Source organism: Electrophorus electricus, chromosome 19 (genome assembly GCF_041902795.1).
Source record: "Electrophorus electricus isolate QZ-2024a chromosome 19, ASM4190279v1, whole genome shotgun sequence".
Classification (NCBI taxonomy): Eukaryota; Metazoa; Chordata; class Actinopteri; order Gymnotiformes; family Gymnotidae; genus Electrophorus; species Electrophorus electricus.
The window spans coordinates 15,117,910-15,145,000 of record NC_137515.1 but is presented as its reverse complement, the minus strand read 5'-3'; the positions used below and the strand labels follow the sequence as shown (position 1 = coordinate 15,145,000).

Genomic DNA, 27,091 nt, shown 5'->3' with positions numbered 1-27,091 from the left:
ATGAGGAAAATCCTGGTCTGCAGAGATGAGCAAATGTATAAGAGAAATAATATATTCAGGAAGCTCGTGTGAGTACATACTGACAAAGCAGATAGTTAGATGTTTTATTGCCTTTATTAAGGCTGTAGCAGTACCTCCTGTACATTCATCTTCACAGTTTTCCTAAAGCAGTTCAGGAGCTCCCAGTGCCTGTAACTGACAGCCAGCGGAAAAGCCCTACCAATCACAGCTGAGAAGGGGGTGGGCCTTCGCGTCAGCTCGACTGGTGCTCGGTGCCTGGAAAATAATCAATGGCAACTCCTGCGCCGTACCGTTCCAAGTTGCGCTGGATTTTAAACTGCCTCTACTCTATCAAAAGCTCATCAAATGGTGCAAATACTCTCGTTCTGCAGAAATAAGTACAGTGTAATAGAGGCAGGTGAAAACGAACCCTAAGGAGTGGGTCTCTGAGTGTCAAGCTAAAGAGCAGCAAAAGCATCTCGCCAAAACACTTTGAAGAATGTACAGCCGCGTCTGCCTTTTCTTCGTGGCGTGGGTGATCGCGCTCCTTGTGTATCCAGGTAATGCCCTTTTCTTCGTGGCGTGGCTGATGCCGCTTGTGTAATGTCCTGGCGAGGGGAAGAATGCCGGTGCTCATGAATTATGTTTTTCTGGGAATTGAAAGGGGTTGACAAGTGGGTAATGTCGCTTTTAAAATAAGTATTTTTGATTATTTTCTTAGCAGTTTTTTGAATTATGTTTCGTTAAGGTGAAACTTAAAAGTAAAGCTAACCTAAAATTTGGCATGTTAATTAAACGACAAGTGGACTGTGCGCGGTAAACTGGTAAATTGGTTTATAGGCTGCGACACTCTGAAGGAATGTCAAAGTTGTTAACGTCTCCAGAGTAGGCAAAGCGGCAGCGACAGGAGCACAGAATGAAGCAAAGCAAGCGAATGAAAGATGCTCAGTGAACGATGACCGTATTAAACCGTAGCATCATAGAATATTAATGATTTAACAGTTAGCGTTGTACTCGCTGGTCAAATTACGACCAGCAATTTCCAAAATGCAGACTATTCATTTTTAGCATCAATTATGTCTGTGGCTTAATCAGACTTTTCGACTCAACAGGCACTTTAGTTTTGATTAGTTCTCCTGGTAAAATCAGAGCAGTGAACTCATAATACGCCTAGTTACATGCTATTAATTTGACATTTTAAGGAGAAACGGTCTAAAGGGATTTTTGAACCTTTCTCATGAAAAAAAAAATGCAGTTAATATACAAAGGTACACAGGTGACAGTACAAGACTGAAGCAGCTAAATCATAATCCGAAAAACCCATACATCTGTTTGGGTAGTAAAAGACAATGTCATCCATACAGTGGGTAGCACAACATTCTCAGGGATGTTTGCACTGGTAGTGTTTCCCGAAACTCTCTCCAATCGTTTTACTCTTTGAATCTTTCTGCGTCCATCATCCAGATTCCTACTTTTGTGTGAAACTAGAGTGCCTCTGTTGCTGTGTACTAAGGCTTTTGTCCCATTTTAGGATATGCACAGCGATGTTCTATGAGCCATTTGTCAGACAGAGAGTCCACCTGCAGCTGGGGCTCAAGGTCTCGGCTGGCCTCATGAGCTGTGCATGGCCCAGGGACCCAGAGAATGCAGCTTGCCACATGTTCATTGGAGAAGGAAAACATCCCTTAGTTTCTGTAGAAAGCCAATCAACTACCATTCAGCTATACGGATACATGGATGTTTAGATTTCTCTGACATTTACAATTTGAGGTACAACAGACCTTGCACTTTGAAAATATCCCAAAAATATTTATACTGGTTTCCTTCTGGGTGAGTTAAGTAAAATGTACAACACGTTCAACAGTTTTTACTTGGAGCAAACACCTCACTTATTGTCCATTCGCTGTAATAGTAGAGAGCTTATTAATCACAGGTGACTGTTGGTAAATTAATATTAACATTAACAATTGAATCAATTAGAATTTTGATTCTGTCAGTCCCCATCAATCTAGATCTAACAATGCAGACATTAATCTGGCAAATTCATTCAACACTGAAAACAACTTTGCTTTAATACATTCTTCAAGGTATTTAAGCTTTATTGTGGTTGTTTAAACGCTAATCATGTGCTAGCTGACTGACTAATTACTAGAGGAATTTTGACTGTGCGGAAGTGAAAGGCAAGTTGCACCTCCTAACCACTTGAGCCACATGTAACCCCTCCCACATCTTGTCAGTGATTACTGTTGAAGGTTTTAGTGCAGTGGCACCTCTGAAAATGACAGTGACAACAGATTTGCATGTTGCCATCAGCTGTTAATGTCCTGAATGATTCATTAGTCTGGATGAGTTAAGATTTTAGAGAGCAATGTTTTCGTCCCTCAGCCTTTTGCGCAATGATGAGCCTGGAAAGAAGACTGTTACTCCAGTGCAAAAAAGCTTTCTATAGAACGACTGTGGAGAGCCTGGTGCAAATATGAAGTGTCTCTGGAGCAAATCTAATTGCAGCCAAAGCAACAGAATGTTGTGACATTCTGTCAGACTAAAAACATTCGTTGAAAAGCGTATAATCATTTGGGTTTTTAGAGATATGCAGTGTTTACTGTATTGTCTAGATTGCCCTCAACCTTGTTATCCCTGTGGAGAATAAGGTTAAACATCTTATGTGACATGTTGGCTTTGGATGACCAGATACTTCCTTAAGTCATTTTAAGCTTGTACGATATTTCATTAGAACATCTAAAGCCATCCCAATTCCTTATGCCCCTGGTAATGGATTCATTAATCAAACTGAGGGCTAAATAACCTGTTAGCATAATCTCAGATTGTTTCTATTCAAGGTTCCACATGGTCTTTTGTGATGGATGAGCTTTGTTATATTCCTTAAAATGGTAAAACCTCAAAATTTTAGCAAGGTGATAATTTCATAATGCATTATTAACCATGAAGTTTTTAAGGCAACTCTGAAGATTAATGATTACAAAGAGATCAGTTTTATGTTTGTTCCTTAACCAAGCATAATACTGGTGCAAATATCCAATAGGTCAGCTTTTCTTTTGTAATTTGTTTTTTAAACACATGATTTTACATATAAAGTTTAAACCAACTCAGCCCTTACTGTGATGTCAATGTCATCCAAGGAGATCTGGGTGAGGAACGTTACAGACAAAGTGTGTTGAGTGAGGACATCCTCGTTGGCTGTTTGTATGCTTTAAGTGTCTTTGCTCCCTAATGTCTGTTCAGCCAGGCCGTCAAATGAAATAATATTTTTATGACCTTGCCAGAGGTGGCAAGCACGCCATGACAAACCTGTCCCCAGTTTCTCTCTCTCCTTCCCTCTCTGTCCATCTCTCTCGCTTTCTCTTTCTCTGTGTCTATCTCTCCATGCTACAAGTGCATGTATGCTTTAAGGAACAGGTGCCCGTGAATAGCAGACCCGTCAGTTCAGCAGAAATGCAGATCCTGTGCACTGAGATGTGACATGAATAAATAAAAGCAAATAGCACTTTGCCTCTGTACCTTTTACGGGCAGATAAACATCTGGTCACTCACCCGGGCACAGCGGAAGGCCAAAGGGGAGAGTGAGGGGTGCTAAGGAGAGTAAGATGCCGATGCCAGGGCCCATATGCCATCACAAGAGTCTGTGCCCTTGAAGAGCTCTATGTTTCACGTCTATGGGTCATTTCCTACAAAGGTTGGTCCATCAGGCCGTGTACTAAAAGAGCTGTTATAAAAAATGTAGCTCCAAGCTTAGCCTCTGGCTTCTGTCACATAGCACATGGGTATTGCCTCTTTGTTGCTGATCTGTTAGTCACAAATGGTACGAGGCCATCTGTGCCACCTGTATGCGTGCTTTTCAGTTATGCTTTCTTTGATTATACAATCAGAATCCAAAGACCATAATGTTACATATTCCCATTTCTACACAACATCCACTTAGGAACATTATTTATTATTATTATTATTAGGAACATTAGAGTTAGAGTATGTAGCCCATCTGTTGGAATGCACAATCTTCTGACTTTTGATCATTGATCAGTTTCTGACCCAAGTAACACTGATGACGAGCTGGACTAAGACCACTCTCAACCCAGCAGTGACACGGACATGTAAAATTTACAGTTACACTACACCTTGATAGACTTAATCTAGTGATGCATTCTATTAGCATGTCGGTGTCAGTGCTGGGTTAGGAATGGTCCACCACCCAAACAGCGTCTGGTGAGCAGTGAAACGACCAATGATGAATGAGGTAGAGAGTGGCTGACAAAAGCATATGACGCGCTACCATCTATAATTGTATAGTACAGCGTTCCCTAAATGTAGGCGCAACGTAGATTATTCTAATAGTGAGGGTTAAGTGTATATGCATTTATCATGTTGAGCCAGGTGCCAAGTCCTTTGGAGAGTGTCGCACTGTGTTGCTGATTCCAGGATGGAGCTTTTTAACACTTCCCCCAGGCAGTAATGGATCCATTCACTTAAATCCTGGCCTGAAATTATTGCATCTTGCATGGCGGTTTTTAGTAACACAACAACAACAGCTACCTCTGAAGCACTTTTATTAAAGCATACACTGGGTATGTTTACCATTCTCTCTAACTTGTGCTGTTTTGGATATGTCTAATTGGGCCTTTGAATGACCTTGTCTTTTAAATTTGACAGATTGTATATTTAGATATTAGTTTCCCACACAGTCCCTGATAATTGATCTGAAGAAAGGAAATGAATATATGTGAAAATGACTGATTTCACTTCTCTAGAAAGGAACATTTAAATAAAACATTCTAACACCCAACAATAACAATATTATGTTTGTTGATTCTATGTTTGGATGGTTCTTGAGATTTGCCACTTTTGATATGTCAGATTAATTCAGGTGTCACCATCTGTATATATTATTAATAGCTATAAGCAGGGTAGACACAAGGGAGTTCCTAAGGCAGTGATGTTAAGGGTGCCATATGCACTTTTACTGCCTGTTAGTCATGAGGAGAAAAGCAGTTACTCTCTTTATGGGACATGAAAACTAGGCTTACCTTACTAAATTCTCAATTTATTGCCAAAATGTGTAGCCTAATGGCCTTTGTCCCTTGACAAGTGAATCTCATTTTGCTGCTCTACAGCTACATTTCTAAGTAATTTCCCAAATGCCATGTCATTTGGGTCATTTGTAAACCCTTTAAAATCCAATTTAAACAACCACCTCTGTCCCACAACAAAATTGCTCCTGAAAACAATAAATGCTCCAAAGAGCGTATCTGAACTCCTGTTGCCTCCTTTGACTGTGCTGAGGAACCACGTCATTACAGGCATTGCTAATCAGAGTATCGGAGGAAATGAGAGGTCAGCTTCAGCCCAGTCAGCTAGCCCAAGCGTGCCTTTACTTCTTCAGCTGTCATTTTGCATTTGATACCCTATGCCTCCTGGGCCTTCTTTCAGGGAGTCGACACAAAAGATCTTCCTGATTGGTGGAAAGCATTTCTTTTTTCTGGGGCACTCTGCAAACATGGATGTCATCCTCCTAAAAAGGAACATCTCTCCAGTGGGCACTGTCATAGGCAGTGATGCTGCTTTGTTGCAGTTTGTTCAGCTTTTTATTTTTTTTAACAGACACAGAATCACAAGGGGAGGGGCATGGCAGTTCTGTTCATGAGTGTGTAATGAATACTGTCATCTTTCTGAGATGCTGTTAGGACTGCTTTATGCCTTTATGCTTTTAAATCTGCCTTTCAAAATGTATTTAAAGCAACCTGATAAATGGATAAGTGATGTGGATCCATTTTTGTATACCAATATCAGGTTGTGAGGCATATTTGCTGCCCTTGTACCAGTAGCCATTGCTTACATTTCCAGACTTATTTTACATTCCTTGGGAATGGTTTCTCAGGTGAAGCTTGCCTAAATAGCTACGAATTGATTGTGCTTAGCTGTGTAAGTGCTTTGAATGGAACCACCACACTTGCAGTATGATAATTGGGGAGGGGGCTATTCTTGTCGGTGTGATCAGCATGCTCTGATGAAGATGTGGCTGCCTCTCGAACTCAGATACATGCTATTTCAAATTTAAATTGTGGCATGAATAGCCATGATTTTCTTCACAAACTACTCGGTCTGACGAACCGTTTCACTTCCTAAATATCCACGTGGTGGAGAATGTGCTTTCCTTCCACTAGATTAAATCCATTAAGTCATTCTCAGACTACTCCCTCAGTGCTTTTCACACGTACTGACAGGAAGCAAAAATGATGAGTTATCAGTTTTTGAATGCACACACGCGCATGTCTGTCGCTCACGTTTTCTAAATACAAGGTTACTGCGTGACTCTAGATGGTGGTGTGCAGCATTCCTTTCATTCAATTTCAGGACTCCTCTGAGAGTTCAAGAAGTCTTTGCGAATTCCTGCTTATTTCAATGACCCAGAAAATTTGTAATTTTCAGAATTTCAGGCACATATAAACAATAGAAGGAGGTCTCACAGCATGGGTGCAGATGAGAGAGGGAAGTAGATAAGCTTAGATCTTCACACACATTGTGTTTGACATCCCAGAAATTCCCCTCAGGCTACACAGGGTACAAGTGGTACACTTTTCACAGAAGCAATGCAACAGCTTTAAACATCCATTAACACCAAGCCAATGTTTTCCTCTTTCTGTGTTTAAATGAAGCCAAACATATTCTCAAAATGGGAAGGGTTACTTAAAAATGTTGTCCATTTCAGATTGCGGATTACTTTTTTAAAATGTATCTGTAACCTAATACAAAGTATTGTTACATTAAAGTAAGGTAACTGATTCCTTTCCAGTTATTTTAAGATACGTTTTTAACCCACTAACTGTCACAGAGTTTCAATACACTGATCCCCTACAGTCCACACAAGTTCACACAAGCTCCTGCTTTTACTCTGGGCAGACTCAGGAATAACAGCAGATGTGTAAAACGTTGTCCATATAAACATATCCCTTTCCTGGCAGTTCTGTATTGTTGAGTAAGATCTTTGCTATAGCTTGCCCAGTCTATTTACTCTTGTCATATTGGTAGGCTCCATCAGTATATCTATTCCAGATAGGTATAGAATATTTTGGTATGGGTTAGAACAAAAACAAATCTTTTCTGTGATTGGCAAAGCGTCCTAAGATAGTATTCCAACTGAGAGGGGGCCATATCTTGAAAAGCAGATCGTAATCTGAGTTTGTCTTATGAACCAGGATCATAGTGTGGTTCTCTGACTGCTTTATGACTAGAGTGTAAGCAATAAATTATAATGGGGAATTTATCATGGGGTGTGGCGATGGACACGCAAACACACGCACACGCGCACGCACACACACACACACACACACACACACACACACACACACACACACGTCACTCAAACACGTTGGGGAGTCTACCATGAGGGTAAAACTGCAGTGATCTGTAATTTATCATCATCAAAATACAAAAAAAATCATTGAATCAAGATTGTATGTATATAATGATAAACGTGTTTATTTAAAACAAAAACAAAACCAAAACAAAGCACAAAGTACAAGAACAAACCACAAACTGATGTAGCAAACCGCGAAATTGGAAACACTTGCAATAAGTACGTGTGCAACATATGGGGTCGAACAATGACAAAGCACAACACTCAAACAGGGCTTTAAACACACGGCCAATTAAGGCTCCAGCAGATCCCAGGAACAACATCTGAGATCCCTTTGCAGAAGAGTGTATTACTGGGAACAGCTAAAATACTATGCAGAATTCTCAAGCTCCCTGGCCTCCCAAGAACTTTGCCCATTGTTGAGCACCATATTTGAAGTATGTTGATTCTGATCCATAAAGTTAAAGGTTTATGGGGTACGCAACCAGGTAGTTCCCCAACCAACAGAATGGACTGATAATTGATGAAAGAGTTTATTATCAGCACACTCCAGGCAAACAAATCCAAAAGGGCAAATCCAATCCAAAGTCGAGAGGCAGGCAAGGGCAATACAACAGGGGCAATCTGGAATATCCAAGGCGAGGCAAAAATCTGAGGTAGCAAAAACACAAGCAATGGACAAAACACAGAAACAGAGCAGTCAGAAAAACACCAGACACCCAACCAAACTACAATAACCATCATGCTGTTCATCTCCAGGAGAGCGGCTCATCCAATCGTCGACAGTTCATCAGATCCTCATCACCTGCATATTGAGTTCACCTGTTTCCCAGGTGTATAAGTCATTCAAAGACTGTATGCTTTTGCGAAGTATTGCCTCCAGTTTACCTGTGCATTCCGAGTGGTCTTTTCCTGTTTTTGATCTCCTGTGTTTTTGACCTAGTTTTCCCGTTACTCTCAATTCTGATTTTTGCCTGCCCCTTGTTGGATTTGTCTGCCTGTGTTTTTGCTCTACGTTTTTTTTGGACTCCGACTGTTTTCCACATTGATTGCATTTATCCTTGACTGCATCTCTCTGGTTCTGACCCTGGCTACTTTAACTCCTTAGAATCTGGATTGCAATAAAACTCCTGCCTTTTATCCACAAGTGTCTGACTTTCCTTACAAATAGGATATGTAAACTGGTAACAGGTGCAGGCACTAATATTCCGGGGATGAGGATTTTCCCAGAGGATTCTGCTGCATGTGGATCCTGGAGGTTCCAATGGGCTGCATGACACAGGTACAGACTGTGGATGTGATCATCAACTCCTTATAGCCAAATTCAGGGTTAGATTATGTAAGGTCAAGCATCTGACCATGCATAGGAAGTTTGATGTACAATATGCAGTTGAAGTGAGAAACATCACAGAGGAAGGAGGGAGACCCAGAAGAACGGTAGGCAAAGATTAAGGGAACCATCACAGAAACTGCTCAAGAACACAAGCCAAACAAGAAGCCATTGCATGGTGGAAACTGGCTAACTGCAAACACACTCCAGATTGTTAGCAAGAGAAGAGAGGGTAAGGCTAAGGGCTAGTTGGATAGGGGCAAGGCAACTCAACACAGGTTTCCAAACAGAAGCCAGGAAAGACAAGACAACTTCCTGAATGTCCAGTGCACAAGCCTCAAAGAAGCCTATAAGAAGGGCCACACCAAAATCAAAAGGTGAAGAAGCCTTTCTTGGCATGCCAAGCAACCATCAAGGGCCATGACAGGACTGAAGTCAGTGACCAGCAGGACATCAAGAAGAAATGGCAAGAAAGAAACTATATACCAGCACCATCACTGACCACTCTGAGGAACTTGGGGGCCAAGAGGACTTGGATCCAGACCTATTGGAAAGTGAAACAGAATGTGTGCTAAGGCAGCTGCCAAAAACAAAGCACCTGGCATCGATGGAATCCCTGCAGAGTTGCTCAAACCAATCCCAAGAGTCATGCCAGAAGTCTGGAGGACCTGCATATAGCCAAAGGACTGGAAAAGATCAGTTTTTGTCCTACTGCTGAAGAAAGGTGATGCCAGGGACTGTGCCAACTACAAAATGTTCGTCCTAATCTCCCATGCCAGAAAGGTGCTTCTAAAGATCATTCAGAAGCACTTGGGCGACATCCTTGATCCTTGTCTGATTGATGTCCATCCTTGTCCTGCTTGTTGCTGTTCCAAAACCAGACAGAATGTTCCCTATGAGGATGCTCTCAATAGTGCAGGTGTATAAGTTCCGCAGCACCTTGGAGGGCAGTCTGAAGTCTCTTAGGCATCTGAGGTAGTAAAGATGCTGACGAGCCTTCTTTGCCAAGGAGCTGGTGTGGTGGGACCAAGACAGGTCCTGTGAAAGTTTTAGACGATTCATATATTGGGGTGAAAATAGGAGGAAGAACCAACTATTTGAGATATGCAGATGATAAGATGCTGTTGCCTGAGTGTGAGAGGCTGTTGCTTGAAAAAGCTAATGCTGAAGCTAAAAGAAGAAAGCAAGAAGATAAGACTTCGCCTGAACATCAAGAAGACCAAGCTCATGACCAGTGTCAATGAAAATGTCACCAAAGAGGTTGACATTGAAGAAATAGAAGCGGCCAATTTTGTTTTCCTTGGGTCCCTCATTACAGTGGTGGCTCAACAGCAGAGGTCAACAACACCAGAGGTTCAAGTACCATCTACTAACAGATAGAGCGGTTCAAAAGGATTCCAAGACCAGACAGACAAACCTAAGCATTGCCTGGATCAACAAGCATGTGCCTCACATCTGGATACTCAAGTATTTATAAATACTTGACTTGACTTTATAAAGTCAATAAGACTCTAATGGCCTTCGTTCAGAACTTAGTGGAACACTGCAGGACAACTCTAGAATCCAACTTGAAAGCAATTCCCCAGGTCACCATAAAGACTGGTATATACGAAGGAGATTCACTAGTTTCCATTGCTGTTATCAGCAAGAGAAAAACTGGCCAGCTTATTGTGTTGTTGAGGGTGAGATGTGAAACATCCATGAATACATCCAAGCAATGCCCCCAAGGGTGAGTTGATGAGGGCGTGCCTTAGTTAGTTGGAGGACATGATCACCATAGAAGCAGAGGATGTTCCATGGAAGGATAAGCCCTTCCATTGGAATGTACCACAAACAAATAGAGGTGGCTGACAGGACAGTCCTACCAGTGACTGGAAAAGGCCTATGAAAGCACAGAGTCACTAATCATGGCAGCAAAAGATCAAGCACTAAGAGCTCAGAAGGGTGCAATCCTAGGAACAGCAAAAAATACTGCTGTGCACATTCAAACTGCCAGGCCTCTTGTAGAAGGCTTGAGCATGAAGAAAAAAATATGACCATGGAAGGATGAGGCAGGAATTATATATATATATATATATATATATATATATATATATATATATATATATATATATATATATATATATATATATATATATATAATTTATGACAGACTTCAAGTCCAAAGTCCAAATTCCTGTCTCTGGTATTTTCAGTGGACAGACCAGACAAACCATTAAGTTTCTCCTTTTGTATCCTGACTATGTAATGCGTTTTCTTAATTAGTATTATTCCATTACTATCCAAACCTGCGTATCATCAAAACAAGCAGTGAATATCAATAACAGACTATGCTGTTTGCATCTGATATGCCCTGCAGAGCAGTACCTAACCTATTCAGGGTGTCTAAATGCACTACCCTCTCCATGCTCTACTGGGGAACAAGCACATGTGCTGAAGGTTGATATTTTTCTTCCACCTAAAGCAATTTTATCTAAGAGGAGAGGATAGGTGTATGACATGAGGTAGTCACATGAGGGGCATCTGGAAGGCATGACTCATTTATATAACTGCATGAAATATATTTCATGTAGTTGAAATCATGAAGGACAAACAAAAAAGATATATCTATATATGAGTATATGGTTATTTACAAGCCTATTTTTGATCGTTTTAAAAGCCACATCACTGATTATGTCCTTGCTGTAGTCATAACATTGTCCCTGGTGGCCCGTTGAATGAGAGACATTACCTGCACCACAACAGTGTCAGCACTGTTAGGGATTGATTGACTGATTATGTTGGACAGAGTCCAGGAGAGAGAGACCTTTTGCAGCAGGTCTGCAGCTGAAATGGCTCTAAGCTAGGCACTCACTGGAAGTGGTGGGGGGGAAATGTTAAGATAGCAAGCTGAAGCTCAGGGGCTTGGGGAGATGTGTGTGTGTGGGGGGGGTGAATCCAGATGACCTCCACATCCGTGATTGTGCACACTGCCCTTCCTTTTGTTTTATAAGGGAAAGGAATGTGACATGTGGAATATATATGATTGTAGGGATAACAGAAGGGGTTTGAGAGGAGTTCTTTGAATGTGCGGCTCTCAGATTTCAGGACTGTAGAAAAGCATGACTTATGTGAGTCAGCCATGTATGAATGCACTACCTTAGTATATTGATGCGCTCAGAATGAGTGAGCTACATTGCTGGATAAAATCTGTTTCTGTCTAAAAAATCCTGTCATATATATACATGATCCCAATTAACCGCATCATTGCTTGCTGAAAGAAATAAATAGACCTTAAAATTTTTATACTTTATATATCTATATATATATATATATATATATATATATATATATATATATATATATATATATATATATATAAAATACTTTTATAGTATTTATAGTGTCTGTCCAGTTGCAAGGCAATTTAATTTAGTCTTTACTATGATTTGGGCTGGTTTTCAAACCATGATTGCCTGCAATCCAGTTCCCAAAATGCACCAAGGATAATACTAGACACCACATTTTCATTGGCTGAAATCAACCTTACTCTCCTTTCACCACACTTCCATGAACTTTGTCACTGTAGTTAAGATGAAGTGCATGAAAATGGGTAACATCACAATAAAATAATAAACATAAATAGTGCATAACAAACATTGCACAAGTAGTAAGAATTGTAAGTAATAAACATTACACTGTTTATAAAAATATGTAAAAACTATACCGTAATACTGTCTAATGCATCAGACGCAGGGTTGTGAGAATAAAAGTATACATATTTGTTCAGAAGAAGTTATTATTATTGCAACAATGGGCAACACTAGATGACCATGAACAGGATCACATGAAGCAGAGAGTGTAAAATTATTATCTGCCTGTAAGTGACGAGACATTGTGTTACCAAGCTACATTAGTTACGAATGCAGACTAATTTATGCTTCCTAGGCAAACAAGCGTCATTAAATCCCTCAAAAAGTTTGATGCAATGACATAAAAACTTGGAGCTGATTTGACACAGTGCACACCACCACCATACAGTCCTAATGTCCATCCATTCATGACAACTGAGCTATAAGCATACAAATTCTACCACCTTCTAACAAGGCAAACAAAAGAAGCTCCAGCAAATAAGCCCACCAGAACCCTTCCCATCTTTGCCAAGACGTCTTTGTAGGATGTGACATCTCTGTAGTTGCTTCCCCCAGCTTAGTGTGTGACAGCGTGGCAGTAGTAGGGAGGGGATGGAGAAGAGGAGATGGAGAGGAGGAGATGGAGGGGAGGAGATGGAGGGGAGAAGACAGAGAGGTGGAGATGGTGAGGAGATGGTGAGGAAGCAGGCCGTGACATTGCAGTGGCGTGGTGATCTCCTGCCAACGTCCTCCCACCGGTGGTCGAAAGATATCGCTCTGTTTTTCACACCAGAGCAGATCCGGCTCAACCTCCCACCTCCACCCGTCCCTGCCTTTCTATACTGTAAACCTTCTGCTTTGCTTTGGCAGTGGGATGTGTGTGGAACTGGGTCTTATTTGTGCTCTATCTGGACAGGGCTACTTCTATTTTTTAAATCTCCATTGATAAGGAAGATGAAATAGGACAGGTTTCATCTTGAAATCTAAGTGATGTTTTAACACCAGAAATAAAGCTTAGTCTCATATTTATAAGTAGTATTATGGACAGTATGACCCTCATGCACAAACACAATAATGATATCATTAATGAAACAACATGTGAGTAGTGTGAGTCCAGGGTATTACTATCAGCACCTCAGTAGAATGACAGTATGAGGTAGATGCCATCTGCGACGATACGTTTGAAATATTTAGCATTTGTGACATAATTTGATGGAGGAATCTGTTATCTTATTTTAGACCTAGCACAATGACAGTACCTTTTATTCATATTGAATTCTTCTAGAGAAATGCAGTCCAGTAGGCATGGCATAAAGGCAGGCGTGTGGAACAGTTTTGAGTGATGTAGTGTTGGAACAGGTCTACTGACCTTCTGTACACTTTCAGGAGCAAAGCTGCCGTCTAGTCACTATATGAATATGGGATTTATGAAATGCTGGCCTTGGATGGGTGGACATTAGATGTTAGGGCTGTCAGGTAAACCTGTCCGCTCTGGGCTGTGAGAGTTCCTTGCTGCCAAACACATAACACTTCACCCAATTCCAAAGTCAGATTGAGTTGTCAGCAGACATCGTGGTGGAATAAACACTAGCAACATAGTTGGCACAAAACAGCTGCCAATGGATGGGAGTGAACTCAGGAGAGTAATGGAGGCAGTTTTAACCTAGTGGAAGAGATGGGCACGGTATGGAGCCCAGTATTTCATCTAGAGTCCTGAATGCCAGCATCAATTACATCCTCAAATTAAACAGCGGGATGGAGAGCATGCAAATACCTCTGCCTGCCAAACCACCCACCTCATGAGTGAGTGAAACATGGACACACACACACACACACACACACACACACACACACACACATATATGGAACCAGATGGAGCTGAGGGTCAGTTAATTCAGGCTGTGTGGGATGTGTAGACATGTGCCCTAAGATATCACATGTAGGTTGTTCCTACATCCATCACAGATTTATCTATCACTTACTCCTCTTTGTCTTTGAAATGACCACATCTTAGAGGGGCAAAATGTACCAGTTATTATTTGCAGTATTTCTTCCTTTGCTTATTTAGTCATTGTAATAAGAAAGTTTGATTAGCAGATAAATTGCTTGCCAGTCATTGAAAACCTTCTGTTACTGTAATATTCTGTACCACAAGAATTTAGCTATTGTATTGATTCCAATCTTTCCCCACACCAATAAATGTTGTGTTGTCACTATGTAATTTTAATTTACTTGTAGCTAAACTAATAATCCAAGCCACATGCAGTACTATTCACTACTATTCATTATTCACTACTCACTACTGTGGAAGAACAGGCATTTCACTTTGAGTTCATTTTTGACTTAATACAGTGATTTTCCTGTGGACACAGAATGTAAAACCCTGTAGAGATGTGACATTATGAACAAAATGATGAAGTGAGTAAGGTGTGTAAATGGCAGTGTGTGTGTGTGTGTGTGTGTGCGTGCGTGCCCATCTCTGCAGCTGACTGTAAGGAGTGAGCAGATGGGGCTGGTGAGGGTGTGGGGAAACATGGGAGAGGCGCTTCTCTCTGAACAGCCTGCCAATAGCAGGGGGCCTCTAACCGCTAAACCGCAGACGCAGGTCTGATCCTAGTGCCTGACTCCTAACGTCTTCTTAGCCAAAGCTCAGGGAAGCGTCTTAAGAGCGGCTGCGGACTGACACCGTGGTTCAGCCAAAAGCTGTGAAAGTTGCATCTGTTTTTTTTTTTTTTTTTTAAAAATCAGTTTAATGAGGACTTGTGCATTTTAACATGTCAGAGAAAGGAAATAATTCCTCTTTTATAATAAATTGCCTTTGTCCAGTTCTTCTAGCCTCTGGTCTGTCTGTTTTCTATTTCTATTCTAATTAATGCTTCATCATTTTGATGTGTGTTTATTAAAATTGTTACGGTTCAACACTACTTCATTGTTTTGGCAGCATGGAACCCATGTGACATTAAATCCTATAAAGCTTCTAACTTTTTATATAGAAGTTGTTCTTTTCATTGTTCACTTCAAGTAAGCTAATAATATTTTGAACGCATCAGACATAAACTAATGTACAAATATAATCCCTGACACAGAAAAAAAAAAATTGCTTTATTTTTATTTTAAGGTTATGTTTTAACATTTGTAAATGCAATGTTATCAAATACGGTGCATAGTGAGGCAATTGTTTACAACATAAATGCCTTAAGAGGAGGACACTGAGGATGAGCGTATTTTCTTTTTAATTAAGAGAAGGTCTTATTGAAGAGTTTCATTCATATGCATGCTGACTGATATACTAATCTTTGTGTCAGACTATTTACAGTTGTCAGACTTGGCAGGTAGAAGCAGAGACACTCACAGGTTACGCAAGTCATTCACAGGTTAGGTAAAATCGGGTTTAATGAACAGATCCAGATGCGAAGTCAAAAAGCAGGGTAAGGTCATACACACTTGCATCAGTAAACCAGGCAGACAAAACAGACGAGGGAAAGGCCAAAGGGAGAAACCAGGATAACTGGACAATGGTTCAAAACCAGAAAGTTAAAAACAAAATGGAAGACAAATGGCTTAGAAAATGCTAGATAACACTGAGCAAGACTTTGCAAGATCATGACAAACATGAGCGGCATATGAAAATGGAAATCACAATGGGAATAGTCAATAGGTGAATTCAATAGACAGGGCATTGGGAACAAACAGGAGGATTGTGGGGAATGTAGTTCATGGGTATCATGCTGGGAGGGCCTGGGAAAAGAAGCTGCAAAACAGCTTACAGTTCATTTGCCTGGTGAAATAGTCCTAATGATATTACCTGCATTCATAGCTTCCAGAGAGTCTGGTTCACACCAGTCCTGCATATTTCACATTTCCATGTGATGCTGTAGGCGCTCTTCAAAAGGGCCATGTTCCTGGGACGCGACCTCTTGCTGACGCCACACTAAGACCCACAGAGACTGTGCATACCACTAAAATATCACTACATCAAGTCTCAGGAACACACTCCTCTGTGAACAGACTCCCGCTTCCCTACAGAGACATTAACAGGTTCTTAAGCAGGACTGCTGAACTGTACAGGAATATGAATGACTACGCCGCTGAACTGGGTCAAGATGGCCAGACTAATTCAGCTCAGGTTTGCTAAGGGGCTAAATTATTCATATGCTTTGTGTCTTGAGGAGCTTATTCATTTTCTTAGAGGGTTCTGAGGCTATTAAATTCTAATATAGCTAATACAGTTAGACAGTAGTTTCTTTATTGGTGATAACTCAGTGAGTTTGTCTGCTTTCATTTATTATGACCTGATGAGATTCATATATAGAATACTATGCATTTGACAAAAGTAACTGTGTAAATTTTTTTTGTTCAAATATTTACTCATGTACACAAAAAGTCGTACAGTGGAAAAGAAATGCTTTCTTACGGTACTTGAATAAGAAAAAAAAAACAATAGTCCACTTTTTTTTCTGATTAGTTTGGTCAAGAATCGATGTAGTTTTTCAATCTAAGCTTTAAACTTTTATTTCATTGTGTAAGGCCAATATCAGAGGCTAATGGAGAGCTGTTATTTAGGATATTTTAGGCTGGACATCTCATTGACTGAAAGGTGGATAAAGAGCTCTATAATTTAGTGTCAGAATATTTGAGTAGAACAATTGCCTAAGCAGGATACGTGTGAAGAACTTGTCTCATGTTAATCACTTGCCTACAGTTTGACAGATTAACCAAAAAATAAGTGTAGCTCCTAAAGTGGTAGCAAATGATTTAGTTTAAGCAGAAATGGGGTTTGTGGTAACTTGGATGTACAGTGATTTCATATATAGTGTAGCCTACATAAGGTCTTCAGCTCAGGAATAAAGGAAAACAGCACCAATACTGTCCCACAGCTAGCTTTGTGATTTCTGACACAGTTCATGCTATCTTTAATACACTGATGTATGTTTTAATGTCTGCCGTTTTATAGTATAGTGTAGCAATGCTTCCTGTGTCATCGAAAAACACGAGAGCTAGTATTCCTGTCATAGAACTCCGAATCGTGGCTTTAGGAATCAGGAAATGTGGCTTTAGGAGTCAAAACTGTTTCATTAAGTGGTGTTACGTGTACTGGAATGAACCAACGTAAGCTACAATAGCGAGGTATTCGAAGTTCGTTTGCATGTTTAGTGACTAGCCTTGGCATAATATAACTTTGGTCTCATACCAGAATTTAGTGAGTCATTTATAAATCAGTGCCTTGTGTGTGTACTGATCATTTGAGCAGGTGAACATGCATGGTCTCCCCCTCCTAAAGTGGCCAGTCATGAGACCAGGAGTTTCTGCAGCTGCTGATATAGCTGGTAATCAGCAGAAGAATCAGAGAGATCACAGCAATCAGCCATAATTGGAGCATACTTCAGCGGACATGCTCTTTCTGAGCAAATAATCCTGATTGAACATTTCACTTACGTTCCTTAGATGGATAAATTGTAACCTCTGCAAATTGTGATTTGGATGGAATCAGAAGTGATCATTGTGAAAGGAGAGATGGCGCAGCTGTGTTGAGATGGGTGTAGGGTCTGATATCAAGCACTTGGCTTTCTCCAAGCATGAGAAGTGAGGAAGAGTGATGTGCATGTTAATTGGATTATCACTCTGTATAATAAACAAGAGTTGATTTTGGCATTTAAAAACATATACAGAAATTTTGTATAGGCACTGCAGTCACTTGCGCAACAAATCCGTGAAAGCCCAGTAAAACAACTGTGGCAACAACAGTAATCACATGTCAGGGTTTTGAATAAACTGTGACTTGTCCTTATATGTACTGTTTAATAACCTTGTTTCAGAACTGAAGCAAAGAATGTGGGTTATATTGATTTTCTGTCATCTCAAATATCCATGTTGATTAATAAGAAACCCTTCATATTTGCCATCATAGTGTTGATAGTCTGGCTGATAATGGAATACTCCAAACGAACTGAACCATGCTTCAATCAAAATCGAACAGTTACTGTGGCAAGTGACCAATTTATCCTGACTGTGGTGTACAGCATGGATGGACATGGACATTAAACGGTATAAAGTAGGCAAGGTAAGATTTACGTCAGGGCACAGTTAAAATTCAGTATATAGATTTCCAAGACTTAAGGGTTCCTTCGATTACTTCCCAGCCCAGATGTTTAAGTACGATAACATCGGAGTTCTCCTTCTTCTGGGAGATAGTGTCAGAGAGCAGACATGGTGGAGCGATGAGAACCCTTCACATATCCTTCGACAAGACACCATTCCCATGCTCTGTCATTCACGATTTATGACTGCGCAGTGTCTGGATTTGTTGCAGTCGATTATCAAAGCGTTTCTGTGCCTGTCATCTAGGGAGTGACTTAAAACACTTGGTGGAACTTAACGAACAGACCATGTATGTGGGCAAGCTAATTAAAATAATGAATTCAGTAATTCAATTGAAAATGTATGTGCCAAATGATGCTCAGTGTAATAAGGCCCCTTTGATGTTCGTCTCATCTGAGTTAGAGCTCTACGATGGAGTTGAGGTGGGTTTATTTATTTCACCTAGTCTGTGTTTCTCCACCCCTTGTTCTGTTTATACACCTCATTGATTGGATGCGGGTGGAGTTGGGTGTTGGAGCAGGGGGTGTGGGCTGATGAAGACAAACTTTATCTTAGCTGCAACACTATTAATGTTAATGTCACTTTTGTCATGAACTATTAGGATAATATGTTTGTAATGTTTGTTCTTAGCTTTGTGTTTGTATGTTCCTGTATCTTACACGTTAGAGCAAGTAAAGCAATGTGCAAGTAACACCAAGATCATGGGTTTTATTAACAGGGAGTGCACACACTGTCATGCTGATAAATATTTAAGTTGCCCTGGATAAGAGCATCTGGCAAATGTTAAAACATATGCTAGTATGTCTTTAACTGCACATATGCTAGGTGAAACACTGGCATGAATAGAAATAGTTTTCTGCTTGCAGTATCTTTTGTTTTTCACATCAGGCTTCGGTGTATCGATCCTTTGGTGCTTGTGACATAATAAGTGCTTTCGACAACTTAATTAGATGTGCTGATGAAGGAGGACCTGTGTTGGCTAGTGCAGTGTGCTAGTTTATGGGGAAGGATTTTGGCACAGCTGGTGACAGACCTTAGCCACCTTTGCCTTCCTGTGCTGTGCTTAACTTCCCATCCATCAATGCACACTGACCTGGCTTTTACTGCAAAGAATATAGCACTGTTAATCATATCTACATTCATTAAAGCCAGACACATAATCAATTACAAGCTGCTGGCCAGAGATTTCGTCATCTAATTTCTGTTCTCTAAGGAGAGTTAGTGAGAGAGAGAGATTGAAGGAGAAAGAGAGGGAGAAAGAAGGGGAGAGTGGGAGAAAGAGGCAGAGAGAGAGAGAGAGAGAGAGAGAGAGAGAGAGAGAGAGAGAGAGAGAGAGAGAGAGAGAGAGAGAGAGAGAGGGGTTTAAAATGACTGCTCCTCATGGATTTCTATAGTGCTGCTCTGGACTTTGAGAATCATGGTTTAATTTGGCATTTGTATTCACAGGGAAGCAGCCCTGCTCCTTTCTCTGTGCTATACTGACATCTTCTGGTTTCTTCTCACCGTCAGCGCAGACCTGATAGTGTTGGTGATTTTAAGAGTGTTTAAATGCAGTGAATGAGATTTACATTCCTTCTTTGTTAGTCTTTTTAGAATAATTTCAGACACTATTATTTGGAAAATTAAACTGAATTATTAATTAGCATGTGATGGCCAAGTGCCTGATATCAGGCACTTTTATGCACACACTATTTTGCTTGACATGTCGGCTAATTTGAAGTCTGCATGTCTAGTCTAATATCAATAAATTAGTAATTATGCATTTGCCTTGACTCAGACCCAGACTTGTCTTTGGCCTTAGCTCATGCCTAAAGACTGTGATTAAATGGTCTCATTAATGCATCTGCTTTCTAGTGGGAGGGGTGTGTGTGTGTGTGTGTGTGTGTGTGTGTGTGTGTCAGATGACATTCAGATTCATTCTCGTTACATCTAAATGGTTTCACAGTAATTACACTGCATTTGAGATGCCATGGTTGTTCTTGCTCTGTTCGTCTTGCCTGTTTCTGGCACATCCCATAAAGATTTTAAAGAGATTATACTTGTAAATGTCTGTAAAAAGTTTAGACAGATTGTGACATTGAAAACAGATCCATAGTTAGAACAATTAAGGATGTTTGATGGATGTGTTTGACTTCAAAACTCACGACCAAGCTGTCTCTGTCTTTGCAAGCAGACACCAATAATAACAAGGCTTAAGTCCTTTTGCAAAGTTTATTCATTAGATCTTTGGCATTAAAAAGCACATGTGAAATTTATTACATAAACCTGTATGCTGCTCTCGGTAAACTGATATCCCAGACCACAGAGGGAAGTGGGTACATGTTGTCAGCATCAAGCAGAGTGAAGACATCACTTTAACAAAGGTAGATAGCAGAGAATATACAGTGTTGATTAAATTGTAGGAAGTGCCTCCTCCAGCCCACTAAATCACATCCACACACACATGCACGCGCACATGCACACACACACTCATGCACGTTCATTCACAGCTTATTGTAGTTTATGGGAAGAATAACCTTAGACCACATCCTTTGACCCCAGGTGCCACTTCCCTAGAGTGTTGCTAAAGTCCACTGGCCTCAATGCTATATGTGCACCACCTCTGCTCCTGATCTGCTGCCTGCTCCTGGTTCTTTTCTCATCCTGGTCCTTTTCTCATCCTGGTCCTTTTCTCATCCTGGTTCTTTGCTGATTCCAAACTTTTTTTTTTTTTTTTATCCTGGTTCTTTTCTGATCCTGCTACTTTTCTGATTCTGGTCCTTTTGTGATCCAGATTCTGTTGTGATCTTGATTCTTTTCTCATCCTGGTTCTTTGCTGATTTTGTTCCTTTTCTGATCATGGTCCTTTCCTGATCCTGGTATTTTATTCATCCTGGTCCTTTTTTGCACTCAGTGTCAGCCCTGAGATGGTTATCTTCTTCCACATGGCTACAGCCCTGGCCCTGTATTTTCACTACCTGCCAAGAGGATGGGCCTGACTCTTACAAACAGCCACGAAGTCTTCCTTCACATATCCTTCACTGTTTCCATGGCCTGTGGTTGGTCTCGATATTTACTTGCAGTCGGTTTTCAAGTGTATGTAGTAGGGAGCTATGTTGGTTTTTGTCACTTAGCCACATAAACCTTTATGACTGTGTGGAGCAGGACAGTTGAGGTGACAGGCGTCTCTGTTGGGGATGAATCTAACTTATTCAAAGGAATCCTCATGGCAACCACATCTTAACAGGCATGTCTGTTGTTAATACCCTCCAACAGCAAACACTGCTCGTGTGTGCTTTTGAGCAATGACACACTGTGGGTGCATCCTAAATGGCGCGCACCTCTTATATTTGTTGTTGTTTGCTTCCTTCGCTTTTGGCAGATGTGAGTTTTAACGGCTGTCCAGTGCCGAGTGAAACCGTGGCGCTCCTTGTATTGGTCTGAGATTCGCCTTATTTACCGCCTCCTGAACAGAGCAATTCATTCTCCGCACAGAGCGGGAAGCAGCAGCTGAGGCCAGCCTGTCTGGGTGGCTGCTCTGATTTCTGTTTCCCATTTCCAGTTTATCACAGATTGATAAGGTCACCCCACGCTGTCACCTGCTCTAACAAACTCCATTTACCTCCCGCTGCAATGTTATTATCAATATGAGATGTTGTCCAGTCCAACAGTGAACCCACGGAGGGAGAGACATCATTTTATGGCACCTTCCTGGATGTGTCACCATCTTATCCTCTTTTCTCTCTGGAAATGGTCAATTTTAGACCCTCCTATGAGACTTCTAATATGTCTTATTCCTCGCAGGGTTGGGTCATAACAGAGGTTTGTTTTTCGCTGAAAGATGATCATCCAGGGCAAGCACTCCATTTAGAAACACCTTATATACCTCCATACAAAGTCATTACATTCCATTTCAGCTGATGTGAAGACCCTTCATTTTCACTGATTGTACATATTGCAATATGTGTATAGACATGACATAGCAAGGCTGTTAGCAGATCAATGGACCACTTCACTAATTTTAGTAGCATCTAAATTAAAAATGATTACAGTGAAGATATTTTGAGGTTTGACTGTTTAGATATGTGCAGCAGTCTTTGCTAAATTTAAATGGCATAGCTTGGTTCAGCTATAAAATGCATTCTGCTGGAACATTGCCTGTTGTAACATTGGTGCATTTTTAAACCTCAGAGTCTTTTGGCTGTTTGTACACAAGGCAACAGTGTGACACAAACCATGGCTAGGCAACCATTGCCCTGATCTATTTAAAGGCACGGTACTATGTCGTTAAACTGTGATATAATTACACAGATCGCTTATTAAAGACCTCATAGCAACACCCTTACCTTGCCCAGTTCGAGCTGAACTTATCTGAGCGTAAATATCGTTTAACCATGTGTTAAAACAGGGCGGTCCACAGGGGACCATTACTAGCTGGGTATCAGACCTGGGGCAGCCAGCTGTGGCGTAATTCTATGTAAATCGCAAACTGTGAGATTGCCATCATGCACCTCTAACTGGGAGAGTGGGCCATTTGAATTTCATACCCATCATTTGCAGCCTTTCATCTGACCGCGATAGTGATGTGAATGGGCTAATTGTCAGAAGCAGAGCCAAGGTTGCTCTCCATACCTAATTTGGGGTGCATAATATATTTCATAACTGGCATTATAGGTGCAGCACTCCAGTGACAACTGCCTGAATTATTAGACCACCTGTGAGCACCATGCATGCATGTGTGTACGGAGTCAGCATGATCTGATTAGGCACTGGTAGTCTGTGGTTGTCTCTGGGCTTTTAATTGTGATAATTGTGACTTGTCTTCTGGTCTTTAACATAGTATTTCATTTGTGTTTGTGGTTGTGGTGTTTGTGAAGAGTCCTAAACTAATGCAACAGACCAGTCAGCTTAATGATGAAGACACTATTCACTGATCAAACTCATTACCGCTTGAAATTTTAGGTCACTACAAAACAGTAATAAACAGTGTTTCATCATAGAACTGCCTGACTGAACATTGTCATTTATTGATTGTTAAATGTAATAAATATACTAATTAATTTGTCTCAGTTTGCTGAATGTATTGATATTAGGCAAAGCTTACTGATGAGACGGAGTTGTGTTATGTGGCTCAGACGGGGAACTGAAATTCAGTTCCGTTGTTTTCATATTGATACGCAGAGCCGTTTCTTTACAATAACATCCGCCTTATGTAATCTATATGAGACAACGCAGTTTGCTGATAAGCCACTGGGGGGCAAAAAAGCACCGTCGAGTCATTTTGCAAAGCTCACCAATGACCTAGTTTTCCTGTGCACAAGCATTGTCTTGTTTCTTTGAAATGCACTGAGTGTTGTATAGCTACACAATCTGCATTTCCATAGACAATGTGGCGCGTCTTCTGCGTGTCACAACATACTTTTCAACCCCGTTGTAGTTTCAGCAGCTCTCTCTGCACCAAGCCAGGGATGATGATTGCAGCTACTAGCTACTTCTGGTAGACCCAGCAAAGTGAAGCCGAGGTAGAGAGCGCTGAGTGCTGTTTGCCGTTCCTGACCTCATCCTACCTAACCGCAGTGCCCAAGCAGTAACAGTGCCTACTAAAAATGGAGGGCGCTACTCTCTTACGACTAACACCCTTGGTCGATGCTCAAAAACCGTTTGTGTACACTTAACTGGATTTAGGCGGCGGCTATAGGGTCATAAATAATCCACCTCAAGAAACTGCTTCTACTTCAAAGAGATGCAGCTAGCAGATTAGCATGTGCTTTCGCTAGGGTGAAAACTATTAATAGCGGCAATAGCAAAGCCCGACGCGTTTATGGTTGAGGTTATTTATTTCTTAAGGTCTGTTTATCCCCAAAGGCGTACAGGACCGTCCCGTCTCCCCCCCAAGCTTTGCAGGTTAGCGGCCTCGGAGCTAATTGTTTGTGTCCTAAATCAGATCTCGGCTGAATGTGGAGCACCTTGGAAAGGGGAAACATTGAAATGGATTCAGGCGAGCTGGGTTAAAATCTTCAGATGCGGACAGCGCAGACAAGAAGAGAAAGAGAGAGAGAGAGATGCTGAGGATGTAAGCATTAACTGGGTCGAGCTCAGACCACCCAGCAGTGGCAGGATTAGATTTAGGAAATAGAGGCAGCTGTGAGGAGGAAATTAGCAGGAGGTCTGGAGGGGAGATGGAGCTAGGGGTCACAGGGAGACTGGCTCTGCTCCGGGTTGGCCTGAAGGGAGTGTCGGCCAAGGATGGCACATCCGAATGGAGCCTGTTTCATATGCCACTTTCCTTCTTCTGAACTCTAAAATGTTACCGCAATATGGAAAGATTTTTTAAATGTAGTTGGGCTTCAGTGAACTGATAGTATTGTTTCTCTTTCTCAGGCAAAACAGTTTGGTTTTAAATAAACTATCCACCTGCAGAAATCCAAACTAAGAGAATAAGTGCATTCATGGAAAGAATATGTGATTTGCATAGATAACATCACTACAGCAGTAAACTCTGGATGTTTTTGCAGAAAACCCCTTGACGAATTTCATAAATCCCCTAGATTTATAAAGAAGACTGAGATTATGGCAATCGGTACATATAGTATAGGTGTTGTTATGCAATCAGTACTGAGAGAACATTTGGTAGGGGCCAAAGGCATGTTGAGTCTGACAGCATGTTGAAGGAGGATGCCAGAAATGGTTTGTAATATATATTTTTCACACTTACTCTAACTGGATGCGATATCTTCTTCATGTTGCCTGTATCAGTTTACCATAAGCACCCATCCATAGCAGCCGCAAACATATCATTACCTCCCCCATCTCCCCCCGGAGCGCAAGACTTTCCGACTCTCTGGCCTGTTTGCTGAACGTATGGGACTTTTCAGGGCCTTCTGCTTTATTTTTCATCTGCACAGGAAAAAAATAATAGGAGAAGTAGAAAAGCTAAAAGACATCCCCTGCTTGGTGACGGCAGAAGTGAAAGTTGGTACCTGGGATGTTGTTTTTGAATTGAGGGTGGGGGGAGATGGGTGATTTTTGTTTCATTTTTCTGTCCTGCCACTGAAGCTTCTTTGATATCTACAAAGGGCTTTTGCTAGTTTTGCTATTTCATAGTATTGTAGAGTCACAGTCCAACATTCAAAGGAAATAAACCCTGCTCGGCACCTTTTTAAGTTCATTGTCAGTATTGTAAATTACAAAAATATTCTGGAACACATTTACAGAGGTGTAAAATTCAGGTTCAGAAAGAAAGTGCGATGATGTGTTACTCAGTCGAATTTATTAATAAATTCTAACTGCTGGGTTTAGCTAATTAGTAAAACTAAACTTGTGGGGGGAAAAAAAAAGTTTCAGAATAGTTGCCAAAAGTTTTCCAAAAGTTGTTCCAAAATGACTCTGAAATTAACTTTTCCACATCTGCACATTTGTTGTGGACTTAGAATAATTTTTTCCCCCTTGTATGTTATAAATATACAACATTTGTATGAAATTCTTGCAAAAACAGTTGACTAGGTACAATTGTCCAAATAAACCACAAAAGTGGAGCATTTGTTTAAATATGGAAATGCTTCTTGATTCCTTCCCTATGTACTGTCACTTTCAATATATTATTACAATATATAATAATAATATAATAATAATAATAATATAATAATAATATATCAATACATATTACACTTATATTATATATTACAAGGTTTCTTGAAGCCATTCTCTGCTGGTAATCATTGTCAAGATCTGTGATTTTAATGCTCATATCCTCGGTGGACATTGCAAATAAAGGCTACTTTATGATTTGGATAAAAGCATTGAAACACATATGACAGAAATTTGACAGGGTTTATTTATTATTATTGTATGTGGTTTCCATTTTTTTCAGAATAGTTTTACAGAGTCGGTATGGTGTCATTATGCAGGCACACAGACATCCATGGAGATTTCTTCATATGGACTCACATAAGGGATGCATTCTTATATGACGTAACGGAGGAGAACATGAACAAGCGCAGATGTCACGCCACGTCATGCGCAAGGCAGCTGGGTGAATGCAGTGCACCTAAACACTGGGTAGCCCAGCCTGTGATTGGTCGAGTGTGTGTGGCAGACAAACGTGAAACTGCAGAAAGTGTGTGAGCTTGTAAACTCATGATGGTGCTTCCCACTTTGTCCAACCCACGCTCGACTCTGCAGCAAGCATGCTGAGGCATTAAGCAATGTTTAGAATTGGTTTAATAAGGTGGAAAAGCCTAGATTAGGGGTTCGGACCTACAAGGAAACAACCTACCAGAAAGTCCTAATGCTGTACAAGAAGGAATGCAGACTGTATTATATTCTATTTTTGAGAACATTATCTGGTGATCTGCTCTGTTCAAAACAACTGAAACGTTCTTGGCAGTACTAGTAGGTAGATCCATTTTTTCTATATTGAGATAATGGGCTTCCCTTTAGAAGGTTTTATTTGATAGGCAGGCCAGTATTTTTGGGGGGAGATTTTCAAGGATGGTTGAAAGAGGAGACAAAGATGTGCCTCTCATCTGCTTTGCAATAGTACAAGAAACCATAGACCCTAATCAAAGAATCCGGTGTTCCTGTTCTTGTGCAAAGCTCATATACCAGCATACTGACAAGCGATTATTGCTGTGGGCATTATTCGGTTAAGTGGTGGGCGCTAGTGTGCTAGGTGGTGTGAGAAGACGTGTTTACGGGCTTACT

General features: G+C 40.8%; 1 protein-coding gene across 1 annotated transcript in view; it reads left to right on the top strand.

Moving 5' to 3' along the window:
* The first annotated feature begins 352 nt into the window (after positions 1-352).
* The window catches only part of opcml (opioid binding protein/cell adhesion molecule-like), a 103,789-nt gene continuing 77,050 nt past the window's right edge, over positions 353-27,091 (top strand). The window contains exon 1 of the mRNA XM_081702592.1: positions 353-560. Within this exon, the coding sequence (XP_081558718.1) occupies positions 500-560 (61 nt within the window). The 5' untranslated portion in view covers positions 353-499. The remainder of the gene's footprint in view (positions 561-27,091) is intronic.